Here is a 12,983-nt window from a genome sequence, read left to right as displayed (position 1 = left end):
TTATGGAACTACTGTTGTCACTGCATAGGAGCATGAGTTTACCATCATGTTAAATTAAGATGCAATGATACACATTATCATACTGGTCATTAATCCATAATCAATAAACAGCAACATTCCTCTTGCTAAGGTTAACAACTTAAATTTGATGGTAACTTAGAATTATTTTTTTTTTTTATACACACAGATGATCATATGATTCTTGTGTGAATGCATCTTAACATATCAGAATACAAAATATCCTATAAGATCCATAGATATGTCTGATGGTATTATCAAATTCAGTTTCTGAAATATCCAGCAACAAAAATAATAATCTAATCTATCGTACTGTTTATCTTTTAATAATTTAGAATTATATTTTAGCTGATGGCATTAGATATGGAAAAAAAAAAAAAAGGTAAGATAGAAACAGAGGATGGTGGAGAGAGCCGATGAATCCAGGACAACAAAAAGCTATTTTGAAAACCCCTCACCCCCGCAAGAAAAAAAAAAAAAAAAGCTATTTTGAAACCCCAGCCGACTTGCATGGCAAAAAAAGTGGCGTGATTCCACCGTATTTTCTTATAATTTTCATCGAACCGTGAAGCGTTCCAGGCTTCCCCACCTGAGATCCTGCCAAGTGGGGTGGCTGGGAGCCATTTCTTTAGAATACCTTTGCCGTATGCGAACCCAAATCCGTCCCTGTTCCCCTTTGCCTAACTAACGAACTCAAAATTATTATTTCTTCCGGAACAAATTTTTAATTATTTCCCCATCAACGTTACAGTTGAGAAAGGAGCCAGTGAGCGCTGGGTCGAGACGCGTGCCTTTTGTTCTTCCCTCCTACACTGTTAGGAAGCGTGACACAACCTCCGGGCAGGCCCTTGCCGCATTTAGAGCTTAGCCCCTCGATTCAGACCAATTGTGTGACCTTCCAATCTTCTCTATTCGTCGGCCTCTTGGAAGCGAACAGTCAAACTGGTCATTCTTTGAGTCTAAATTCAGAGTCCGACAAGCATGCTGGTTCTATGTTATTATAATTTTGTGCTGCTTTTTCATAGGTTGGATGGTGTGCGGTCAAACTGTGGATGGCGACCGAGAATTTATACGTAATCTTCTATAAGTTTTTACTCAGCGTCCAGCACGAAAGGGAAATACCTCGTAGAAAATTTTATAAAAGAGAAGATTAGATCGGACCAACGTCAGAGAGAAAAGGACCGAATACCCGTTGTCCCTCTGTTTGGTAGAGTTGGTCGAATATTTTGCCCAACTAGTATTAAACAAACACCTACAGATTCTCTACGGTAATTAGCTAAAACGACTTGCCTGCATGCAAATCGAGAATAATTGATGCATGTCGCACCACGAGAAAATGACATGCTAGACAATTAGTTGGTGTCCTATTTCAAAATTGCTTATACGTCAATTCATTGTTTGAAGCAAAGATTGATGGTGTTCTACGTCGTATACAACATCTTTTGTAAAATGATATTGTTCCAATTTATATCTAATGATATTATAGGATAAGATTAAGTGATTAACCTAATGACATTATACGTAATATAGTGGGTGTATTAAGGAGGACTGAGCCAGCTAATAATCTTGTCAAGAATGCGACCCAACTAATACTTTATTTTAATTCAAAACTAAAACCAAACTGCGTCGGGCGAGTACATGGACCGGGGCAAAAGCTTCAAGAAATTAATTCACAGCCCGCGGGTTCGCGCCAGGGGCATTCAAGTCATCATGTCGGTTTCCAACAGTAATCCAACAAAAAGTAATCAAAAAATAATCAAAAATAAAAGGCGTCACACGGCGGCAACAGGCGTCAAACTACGGACGGCGCTCTCTGCTCTGCCTCTCTTTCTCTCTCTCCCACCGCGTTCCCTCACGCTCCCCCACCCCACCGCGCAACCTTTCTCTCTCCTAAAACGGAAAGAAATTCTCCTGTCCGGTGCTCATAATTTCGCTGTACTTTTCTTAGAGCTCTCCTCCCCCTTCTCTCTCTTGCTGTCCTTTTTCCCTTTCTTTTTGATAATATCGACGACGCTGCCATGGTTTTTGGCCCCCATCTTCTCTCTCCCCTCCCACCCGAACTCCAACCCCACTACCTCCTTCTCTGCAACCCGACGACGCTCTCCTCGCTGGCACCCAAAAGCGGAACACCCCCCATATTCCTCCCTCTCCTCCTTTCCCCTTTCTCTCTCCTCCCTCCAAACCCTAGATCCGATCGATTCTCTCTCCTCCTTCGGTTCGCTTTGATGACCCTCCTCCTCCTCCTGATGATGTGATGTGATGATCCGTTCTCTGCTTCCTTGTCCGCTTGGTTTTTCTTGATTTCTTCTGCTTGTTCGTTGCGATGGGTTGTGCGGGGTCGAAGCTGGAGGATCAGGAGGCGGTGGCTCTCTGCCGAGAGCGCACTCTGCTGCTCGCCGACGCCATCCGCCACCGCTACGCCCTCGCCGACGCCCACGCCGCGTACTCCCGCTCTCTCCGCTCCGTTGGCGCCGCCCTCCACGCTTTCCTCCACCCTGCGCCCCCGGCCTCCCCCGTCCTCCCCCTCCCCACTCACCGCAAGGGAGACCCCCTCCCCCCTCTGCCCCCGTCCCCTCCCCCCGCTGCAATCCCCGCCTCCGCCCCCGCCCCCGCCGGTGCTGGCGGCCACCACTCCCACACCCACTCCGCCTCCTCCCACATCCAGTTCTCCGATGAGGACTCCGACGAAGACGAGGAATTCCACCTCCACTCCGTCGGATCGTCTCCGCTCCACCTCCACCCCGACGGCGCCCCGGGCCCCACCTTCTTCAACGTTAACTACGCCCGCAACCATCCCACCAACCCCTCTATCTCTTTCGAGCAGCGGCCGCAGAGCCCCGAGGCCGTCCGCTTCGGCTCTTCGGAGCCACCGCCCTCCGCCTACCCTTACTATGGTTACACCTATCCCCCTCAAAATCCAAGCTTTTACTCTCACCCTTACACCGACTCTTATCCGAGCTATGCCGGCATGGGTGGCTTCTTCGGATCTTCTTCCCCTCCTCCCAACATTCCGCAGCCCCCCACCGTGGCAAGCATGGCTTCCCCCTCCTCGTCCAAGACCCCGCCGCCTCCCCCGTCGCCTCCGAGGACCTCCACTTGGGACTTCCTCAACCCCTTCGAGACCTACAACGATAGCTACTATATTCCCTATACCCCTAGCCGGAGCTCCAAGGAGGTCAGAGAGGAGGAAGGGATTCCCGATCTGGAGGACGAGGAGCACGAGGTCGTCAAGGAAGCCTATGGTGACCAAAAGTCTATGGCTTCCACCTCTGCTGCTGCTCCAGGAAAGTACTCTGCCAAGGCTGCTGCTGTGGCAGCGAAAGAGGATAGTTCCAGCGATGTCGAGGAGGGTCTTCATCGCACGTCCAAGTCAGGGGAGGGTACTAGTGATGGTAGTTCAGTGCATGAGGTTCATGTGGTTGAGAAGAGCGTCGTGGCTGATGAGATTCAGCGATCGGAGGAGCAGCAGAATGTGGCTGCTGTTCCTCCTCCCCGAAGGTATCATGATGTTTCTGAGGTTGTGCAGGAGATTAAGACTCAGTTTGATAGGGCGTCCGAGTCGGCCGACGAAGTCTCCAAAATGCTAGAAGTGGGGAAGCTCCCATATCACCAGAAGCATTCTGTTTATAAAGGTTCAGCAACCAAGTCCGATTTGTTTTTTGTTTTTGTTTTGCTTTTGTTTAAATTGTTGTGTTTAGTGCAAGTTTTGAGTAAATTTCTATAAATCGTTACTTCAAGCAGTGTCCGCTGTGATGGTTTGTGGGCTTCCGCCCTCGACTTCTAAAAATGAGGGTTTATTGGAATATGAAGAGGATAAGGCAATGGCCTGTGGTAATCTTTCATCGACGTTGCAGAAATTGTACATGTGGGAGCAGAAGCTCCTTGATGAAGTCAAGGTATGTTACAAACTTTTGGTCGTCTTTGTGATGCTGCTGAAGCTGATATTTTTTTGATTTTGCATTGGACCTGATCCTTTGACAGAATCATCCCTCTGTGCAATTAGGTCAATAATTATTGATTTGGTAATGATTGAGTGTGGGTCAATAGTTGCCAGTACCAAAGATTCAGGGGACTTGTAATTCTATTATTTCCTTTCTTTAAACAATGCTAGTATGGGATTACATACCTCATGAGTATTTAATGGTCATTTTGTTTACTTCTGAATCATAATTAGTTAAAGTGTTATATAATTGTTTCTAAGAAATTGTTCTTGCTCCTATGCATTTCTTCAGAAATTAAAGTGCATCCTTAGACGTCGCTTTTCAATTGATTTTTTTTTTCTTTTTTACCAAGAAAATAGCCTGATGCTCTATATTCGTGTAGAAGGACATGTTGGGTGTTGGGAATCTTTGTCACCTAGTGTTTTTTTTTTTTTTTTTGCCTATCACCTTCTTTCCTCAGACATTGGAGTATATTGCTATTACATTGATATCAATAGTGTTTTGTGCCAAGGTTTTTATCTCAGCTGAGATGTCATTTGTGTCATGCCTATCTGATATATGCAAAATACTGGGCACTAATATCTTGGCAATTATAAGCTGATATATGTTGAACATTCCTTAGCATTGTCTTCATGCCACCGATCTTTTCTTAGATTGGGAGCACTGGATTCCTGTCGTGGGTTGGTGGGACATGAAATCATCGGTGATTACACCTCTGTTGTCAAGCCTGGAGGAGAGGGTTGGACATGGTGGGATGCAAGCAACTTCTTTTACAAAGGTGAGCTTGAGATGAATGACGTTGTCAGTGGTGACAGTGGATGGTGGATCCACCATGGCCTGAGGAGGGTTCTGACCAAGGGGAAGAGAATCAGGAGAGACGGGGGAAAGCCACCTATTGAGAATTTAGATTGATCCAATTGGACATCAGCAGTGTTCTCAAAGGAGGTGATATAGATTCAATGGAGCATCGACTTTGTTGCTGGTGGATGGTGTGCTATGGCTGAAAGAAGACTTGAGGCTCTGAGTAAGAGAAAAAAAATGGCAGAAGAATTTAGTAAAGAGCATAATCAACATCACAAAAGGAAGGTTACATAGTGCTTTTAACTTGTTGGATGATTTTCCTGGTCTTTGAATATAATGCCTCTGTAAATCTCAGCAGTTTAAAATATTCTTTCACTTTCCTTCTCGATATCTTGGTTTATCTTCTACTTGCACCAGAACTGTAATAACGGAGATAAAACTGAGATATCTGTATTTTAAAACCTTGTCTTGATCTTAAGATTCCACTGTCATGCATACTGAACTCAACCAACTCAATGACACTTTGGGTAAGAATTTGCATCATGAAGGGCCTCATATTTACTATTTTAAGCCATGCTTATCGACAGTTGGAAGCATGATTGATGATGCTTTTGCAGTGAAGGAATTTCTTCGTGCTTTATTTATTTTATGTTTGTGTATTGCTGGTTTTAGTTTATTTTTGCTCCCTTCTGCAGGCTGAGGAAAAGATGCGGATACTCTATGATAGAAAATGCGAACAGCTGAAACGCCTGAGCGAAAAGGGTGAGGAGGCTCACAAGCTTGAGGCAGTTCAAATCTTGATAAGGAAGTTATCTACAAAGATAAAAATAGCGATTCAGATTGTTGATTCTATTTCAAATAAGATTAGTAAGCTGAGGGACGACGAATTATGGCCACAGATTAGTGAGCTTATCCAAGGGTATGTGATTAAGTTTTATGTCTATTTAGTTTTCTGTCTGCATGCACCCATGCATGCATATTTAGATGTAAACATAAATAAATAAATAAATAAATAAATATTTATTTATTTATATGCCTGCACGTGTATGCAGTCATGCTCACATATTTTAGCTTTTGTATGTGGATCTGGAATCTCCACATGTGAATTTTAAGCCAGTTCTTGATGAGTTGTTTGTAAATGCATTCTTCTTTTGGCAAATACACTCTTTCATGGCTGCTCTAAAAAAATCACTAATAAAGGAAAAGAAGTTCATAAGCCTAAACTTGGAGCATGGCTATCAAATAGCTAACCCAAGCAATTAGGTGATTGCCTAGGCAACAATATTCGTATAAGATATACAAAACCTTCATATATTTCAATCAATGACTAAAACTTGCAATATTCTCAACAAACTATCAATATCACATTCATATGATAGAAAACAATCAATGCATGATTTATACTTAAATTATAATAAATTAGTAAGACATTGATCGAACTTTAAAGAATGGAAATACAAAACACCTTTGTTGTCTAAGCTCAAATGATTTAGCATGCATTCTCTATTGGATGTAGATGTGAGCTCAAATCTCCATTTAAATTCATATATTTATTATCTAACGGCTCAGAAGAAGCCACTATTGGTTATCCTGGAAATTTCGATTACACTCTTGAAATCATCTTTTCACAACCACAAATTTCTTCATTTTCTTCTCTCTCTCTCTCTCTCTCTCTCTCTCTCTCTTCATATGGGTTTGTTTAAAAAGAAAATCATATGGAAAGAGAAGAAAAGAATAAAAACACATAGCAGAAACATGAAAATTACTCAGATCTATGTTACAAGTTCCATCTTTTTTATTCTCTTATTCATTTAAGATTTATTAACAAGAATCCTGGTGCATTAAAGAATTAATAAAACAAAGACTCGCGTCCTCTTTTGGATGCCCAAATGAGGCAAATATTGTTGAAAAAGGGAATAGAAGCCCTGGATCGGAGAAAGGGAAAAAATTGTGGAAAGTATAGAAAAGCCCTATGTTTATCTTGTATTAATGCATGGATTGTGAAAAAGAAACACAAAATTTTCCTTAAAATAAAATAGAAGAAGAAGAAGAACAGGGAACAAGAATCAGGAGATGGATGGAAGAATGGATGTGTAGAAAGAGCCAACCTGTTATGGGAGCCATGGAAGCCTTGCCAGCCAGTAGGGCATATAGAGAGGATGCAGAGAAGGTAAACAAAGAGGATGCAGACCCAATCACATTTGATTTGACCCATTTATTTGAGCTGAGCTGAGCTAGAGAGTGCCGTCCAATTTAGGCGAATAGGGTGTTTGTCCATCTATCCAGGCGGATGGCCAATTTGGGCATATACACCAGCAGCTGGTGTGTTAGAAATAGATGATTTATTCATTTGTTAGAACAGTCATCCTGCTGCAAACCAGAAAAAGTTCGATTAGTGATGAATTTTACAGGATAATAATATAGGTGGAAAATGTAATCTTTTAACTAAGCTTTCTTCCAACATTGGGGCACAAGATCTTTAGATGTCTTGATATCAGTTGTGGCTGGCTTATGGACATTGAAAGCCTAGTCTAGCCTGATGTATATCAGCTGAATTAAAAGAGAAATACAGTTAAGGTTCGTCATCTTGATATCTGAACCATACGGGTATCATCCTATTGCTGTGTCTGTATGTGGTTTGGTACGGTACAGCTTGATATACTGAGTGTTGGTATGGTATGCTACAGCATACCATATGTGCAAACTCATGAGATGTATGCCATCTATCCAGAGTATATATTTAAACATATCTCATAGGATCTCACATGAGAAGGGAAAATAAAACTCCCAAGATAGTGAATGTAAGGAAGGTATGGTGTTTCTATTTTTCAAGATCTCAATTGCCTTATTGGTGTCCGAGATCGAGATGAACTAATATCTTGATTTATTTTGGGCGATATTGGAAGGTACGAAAGTATAGGAGCTGTTGGCTGATATTCTAGACTAAGACATCAAAATCTCATACAAGTTTAAATATCAATATCAAACCCTATTCTCTTTTATCATCAGAATGGTATGGTGCCAGTATAGTGCTAGTGCCAATGGTATTTGCCAAAACTAACAGCTTTGAAAAAAATGGAAAACTCTTGATATGCATTGGTGCATCGATACGGTACCCTTGGTACACACCGAAATGGTCATTATGTACTAGTACACGATGTTTCTGTGTTTCGGCACCTTTATTATGCCAATGTCATGTTGGAGCAATATGGTACAGCGATATGGTCCTGTTTTGGCAGTTTTTGAAAGCACAGCCTCACTTGTATAATGAATCCTAGATTAGAAACTATATTAAGGCATTGATTTTGAATTCATTAGTCAAAACCAAGGCTTTCATCTTCGCTGAGGTCTCGGCTTGTATTAATGTTGAAAACCCTGTGACACGATATGTACAAATGTCCTGGGTCTAAATATCTCAATCAATGTAAATCGAGAAGTTTTGAGGTATTAACGATATGATGTAAACTTATTGTTGGATATGTTTTAATCACCTTTTTACCTGTTGGATGTATCTTGGGTCCTTCTCTCGTATGTTGACTGGGATAAACCTGTTGAAGAATAGTCCCACATCGGATAGGCTAGGGATTCTACTTTGTCTTGTGTACTCATGGGCCCATCCGCCTGATTGCTTCAACTTTGTGTTGGGCCTTAACATAATTGAGGTCTTGGTTCATCTCAGTCTCGGCTAAATACTAAGATGACTGAGATCTCAGACAAAAAAACCTTCATTAAAATGTTTATTGAAGGAAGTGAAAAGGTGGCTCAGAAATATTGGCTATTATATTTATATTGTATTGGCCGATATCTTAGAATGTATCTGCTTATATTTGCCAAGATATTACAGGCTGAGATTTTCTTTATATTATATGTGAATACTGATTCAGATGGAGATCTTAGCTTTAGATGAGAACCTTGGGAAGGAAAAGAATTGAAAAACACGAAATTATGTAGGTTTAAAATAGGTATGAGTAACCGTGAGCTTATTGAATTCAATTAGAAATACATGCTTCTGAGTAAATTTACTTTTAATGCATACTCCCAAATGGAAGTATCAGTAAACTCACGGTCACTTTGTACTTCTGTTTAAAACAGATGTATGAAGTGACCACTTTAGTATGGATGAATCAGGAGCATATTTATCAAACCTACTGCTTCTAAGAGACCACTGCCATCCATCAAATGTTCCCTTTGTTAAATAAACCACATGCATCATGCAGGCCAAGTTTTCGTTACTTTAAATATGACATTGGTAGCTGCCAGCCTTACACATAGTCCTCTTAAAACTTCAACGGACATGTCTCAACCAATAGATTCTGATGTGTTAGACAGCACAATCATTGGTGTTCACTGGCACGGAAACAGTAGATCGTTTGCCTAGAAAATGTGTTGAAGAGTACTTGGAAGAAGATTGTCATAGAGCTTATATCAGTCCATCCTTTTGTGGACAAAAAAATTAGCAAACATTTGCAAAGATACTAACAGACAATTAAAAAGACATGCCCTCAGCTATAAAAAATTTGAAAAAAAAAATACTAATATGTTGGGATTGTGAATGAACATCCCTTGAAAGAATAAATATCAGTTCCATTTTTAACATTTAAAAAGAATGAAAAACATTAGCAAAGACAATCATGGAAAGACTAATCGTGGCAACTTTTATGACTATCACAGCCTGATTAGTTGCTTTACTTCACCAGACTTGAATATATTTTCATCTGATTTGTGGGACTATGGGATATACTTTAGTAGAAAGCAGATGAAAATTTTTTAAATTCTGATACATAAACTTGTTCTTCAATTTGGTCATGTGTTCAATTTAGGTAACATACATCTTATCTTTTTACTGATGCCTTCATGCCTGGTTGCTAGATCAGCATGCATTATGAGGTTATCACTTCAAAAAAAAAAGAAATAGGTGATGTCATTCTTCATATGAAGCTAGCGGACACTGCTGTACTTTAAGTTTATATTTTTAGTGTGTATGCATGTCCTTGTGAATTTAACCCTTTCTGGATATGAAAACATTGAATAGCTCTCATCTGGTTTGCATTGGCCTTTTGCTGTTGCTGGTAAGTATGATGAGCCTTAACCAGATACATGTCTAATTTAGGTGAATAATTTTGCAGGTTAATGAGAATGTGGAGATTTATGTTTGAATGCCATCATATTCAGCATCAGGCTGTATCGGAAGCTCAAAACCTAGATTCGATTGTATCTGGTGGAAAGCTTAGTGATGATCACATGGAAGCAACCAAGAAGCTAGAGCTGGAGCTGCTGGACTGGATTGGCAATTTCTTTGCCTGGGTTTATGCTCAGAGGAGTTTTGTCAAAGCCTTAAATGGTTGGCTTGTAAAAGGTCTTCATTATGTGCCTGAAGAAACAGATGATGGAGTTCCACCCTTTTCTCCTGGAAGGTTAGGTGCGCCTCCTGTATTTGTCATCTGTAATTACTGGACGCAAACTATGGATAGGATATCCGAGGCAGAAGTAGTCAATGCTATGAAAGCTTTCTCCACATGTGTTCTTCACCTTTGGGAGCAGCACAAGCTTGAACAACGCCAGAGACTGATGGCAAATAGAGATATGGATAGGACAATTAGGATCTTGGAAAGAGATGAACAGCAAATGCGCAAGGCACTGGAAGCACAAAACAGGAAATTAGTCCTAATATCTAATCACAGTGGTATAGCCTTATCTGGAGAAGGAGTGCGTCAGGACCTAGCTGCTGAAGTAAGTAGTCTGCAGTCAAGTTTGCGAGAAATTTTTGAAGCTATGGAAAATTTTACGGCTAGTACCATGAAAGTATATGAGGAACTCAACTTGCGTACTGAGGAAGAGAAACAAAAGTTGGCCAGAGAAAATGTAAAGGTTTCATAGTTTCATGCAAGACTTGCTATCAAACTTCGGTCTTGTGCGTCCGGTCCATTTCCATGGTAAATACACCAGCTCATGCAAAGGAATATTTGAAAAGAACATTAATGGATGCCAGCAAATCTATCATGGAATCCATCAGCTGGAGCTAACTGGCCCCTTAATCTCATATCTGCTAAGATGAGGAAACATCTCTTGGATGATCTCTCCTATCCAATTCAAGGGTCTGGTCCATGACTAATATGGTCATGCACGATGACATGAATCGGTCTTATGCCAGTGCATCATGGTGACATGAAAAGCAACAAAAGCATCTCTGCATGGGAAATTTTAAAATGGCACTATCAAGCAGTTTTTTGCGTCAAAATCACAAATGCCAACCTGCTACATTGGTAGAAGAGTAGGAAGAATGAAGCAACAAGATAAGAACAAAAGGCAATTTTCAGGTTCTGGTATAGGTGGTAAAAAGGAGGTGAAGGAAATGTCGAGGATTCTCTTTGATTATATGATGTTGTTGGCATCTTATTGTCAGCTATCCCATATAGCAGATACAAATTAAATAGTTGTGTCTTGCTGCCTCTGATCAATCAGCCATTGCTTCTGCCTGTTGCTGCATTCGGAGAAGTCTATCTCTGGGGTGAGAATTTGGATTTTATTTTTTCCTGGTTGAGCTAGAGCTAAAGAGCACATATCATCCGTCCATGTGCATGTACAGATTTTTGAGGATCACTATCAGCATTAGGAAATGGCTTCTGCCTGAGGTCAATTTACCAGTCCCAGTCATTGATCTCAAAATTAAGTTCTTGAACTGCTGGATTTGGAGAATCTAAGAATTTCTTTCTGAACTGGGGCAGAACTGATATCAGCAATCATGAGCTTTCACAGATATTTGCAGGCCAATGTCAACCTTGAAAGATAGCCCGTATCCAGCATGTAGATCAAGCTACTATACTTTCTGTATAGGGAAGCTTATACTTAGGTATGTTTGATAATATGAGTTTAAAATGTGATCAAGTAACGAACATGATGATGGAGTGCAATGGATGAGTTGGTAGACTTGCAGGCTTACTGATAAACAGCGGCTGCTTATTCTTGTTTTTTAAAAGGTGAAATCCACATGGTCAGGAGAGGGGCTAAACCAGTTGAATGCTTATTTGTCGCAGAATGTATCTGAAATGCCCAGTATGTTGAGGGGAAGGGGCAAGGAGACTGATTTGAGGCAAAACTTAGTTGACAGCTTCCTCAAGTGAGATGGCCTATTTTAACGAGTGACTGTTCCTGCACCCAATCTTGGTATGGCAACTGCAAGAAGAAATAAAAATTAGGTGGACATATTGGTAAATTGTTAGCTCTAGGTAACAATGCATTCTTTCAGATTGTTGAATTTGTATAAATCAGCCTTGTACATTCAGTTATCAATTGCATTAATTCTCAGTCCATGCTAGTGTAGAGTTTCTTGATGAACCTATCGGCTTCGTTTGCTTGAACTTTTGACCCTAACTTGTTCCAGTTTCTCTGTAAAACTGGCACTAATTTATGAAAGTTTTCACCCTTGTTGATAACAATTAAGCTGTAAAATGTTCTCAAGACTTGATATGCTTTGATTCATAAAATGGATCGTTGTTGGTTGGGTTTGGAATATTGCCCAATTTGTCTTTACGAGATACACAGGCCTCTGATTCGGGTAAGGGGATCAGTATTTTGAATGGCTGAGAGGGGAGATTTTATTTGAGTGGAAGCTCCTTGCTGCCTCCGTTGCTCGTAAAGAAAAGGGAGAATGCTCTAAGTGGAGTAATAAATACACGAAAACCTTGGTGCAGTGGTAGCCCCATCAATATCAATACCAAGTTGGTCGTGATCTCCAACTAACCGGACGCCGCGTCCGTCGACTAGCTAAAAGCTAAGACAATCCAACAGAAGCTTCCAAGCATTCCTGCTCTCTCTCATGGGGATCTAAAACCGCTTTATTTTTAAGGTTGATTTCTCTGTCCATTTCTTGACCCGACCAAACGAAAACGAGAGACATTGATAAGGTTCAGATACTGTTCCATCTTCTATAAAAGCAGTCCCCCTTCACTCAAACCCCTCCAAAAGACCTGTGTCTCTACTTAAGACACCAAAAAGGAGGGTGGAAAAGAGAGGAAAAGGACGGTTCTTGTCCATCCTTTTGCTTGGCCTCCGCCGTTGGCGGCCTCCGCCGATGGCAGCCTCGCACAGCAGTGCTATGCTGCAGCCATTTTGACTACTGTGGTTCCACGAGCGCGTGCTGCACCAACGGCTACCAGAGCCAATGGCAAGGTGGCTCCACTCCCAGCCCAACCCCGCGGTGGTGGCACGGGCGCAGGGATCGCA

At 41.2% G+C, this 12,983-nt stretch overlaps 1 protein-coding gene across 1 annotated transcript; it reads left to right on the top strand.

Moving 5' to 3' along the window:
• The first annotated feature begins 1,815 nt into the window (after window positions 1–1,815).
• Window positions 1,816–12,099, top strand: LOC105055178 (uncharacterized). Its single transcript, XM_010936927.3, has 4 exons — window positions 1,816–3,650; window positions 3,760–3,914; window positions 5,456–5,679; window positions 9,887–12,099. The coding sequence occupies exons 1-4, from the start codon at window positions 2,342–2,344 to the stop codon at window positions 10,635–10,637; spliced, it is 2,439 nt and encodes an 812-aa protein (XP_010935229.1). The 5' UTR covers window positions 1,816–2,341; the 3' UTR covers window positions 10,638–12,099.
• Window positions 12,100–12,983: the final 884 nt, after the last annotated feature.

Source organism: Elaeis guineensis, chromosome 12 (assembly GCF_000442705.2).
Source record: "Elaeis guineensis isolate ETL-2024a chromosome 12, EG11, whole genome shotgun sequence".
Lineage (NCBI taxonomy): Eukaryota > Viridiplantae > Streptophyta > Magnoliopsida > Arecales > Arecaceae > Elaeis > Elaeis guineensis.
The sequence above is the reverse complement of the archived record's forward strand: the minus strand, read 5'-3'. Positions and strand labels throughout refer to the sequence as shown.

Coding starts and splice junctions, on each gene's coding strand:
- LOC105055178 (XM_010936927.3), top strand. CDS start 2,342: ATGGGTTGTGCGGGGTCGAAGCTGGAGGATCAGGAGGCGGTGGCTCTC. Junction 3,915..5,455: donor AGCTCCTTGATGAAGTCAAG/GTATGTTACAAA, acceptor TCCCTTCTGCAG/GCTGAGGAAAAGATGCGGAT. Junction 5,680..9,886: donor ATTAGTGAGCTTATCCAAGG/GTATGTGATTAA, acceptor ATAATTTTGCAG/GTTAATGAGAATGTGGAGAT.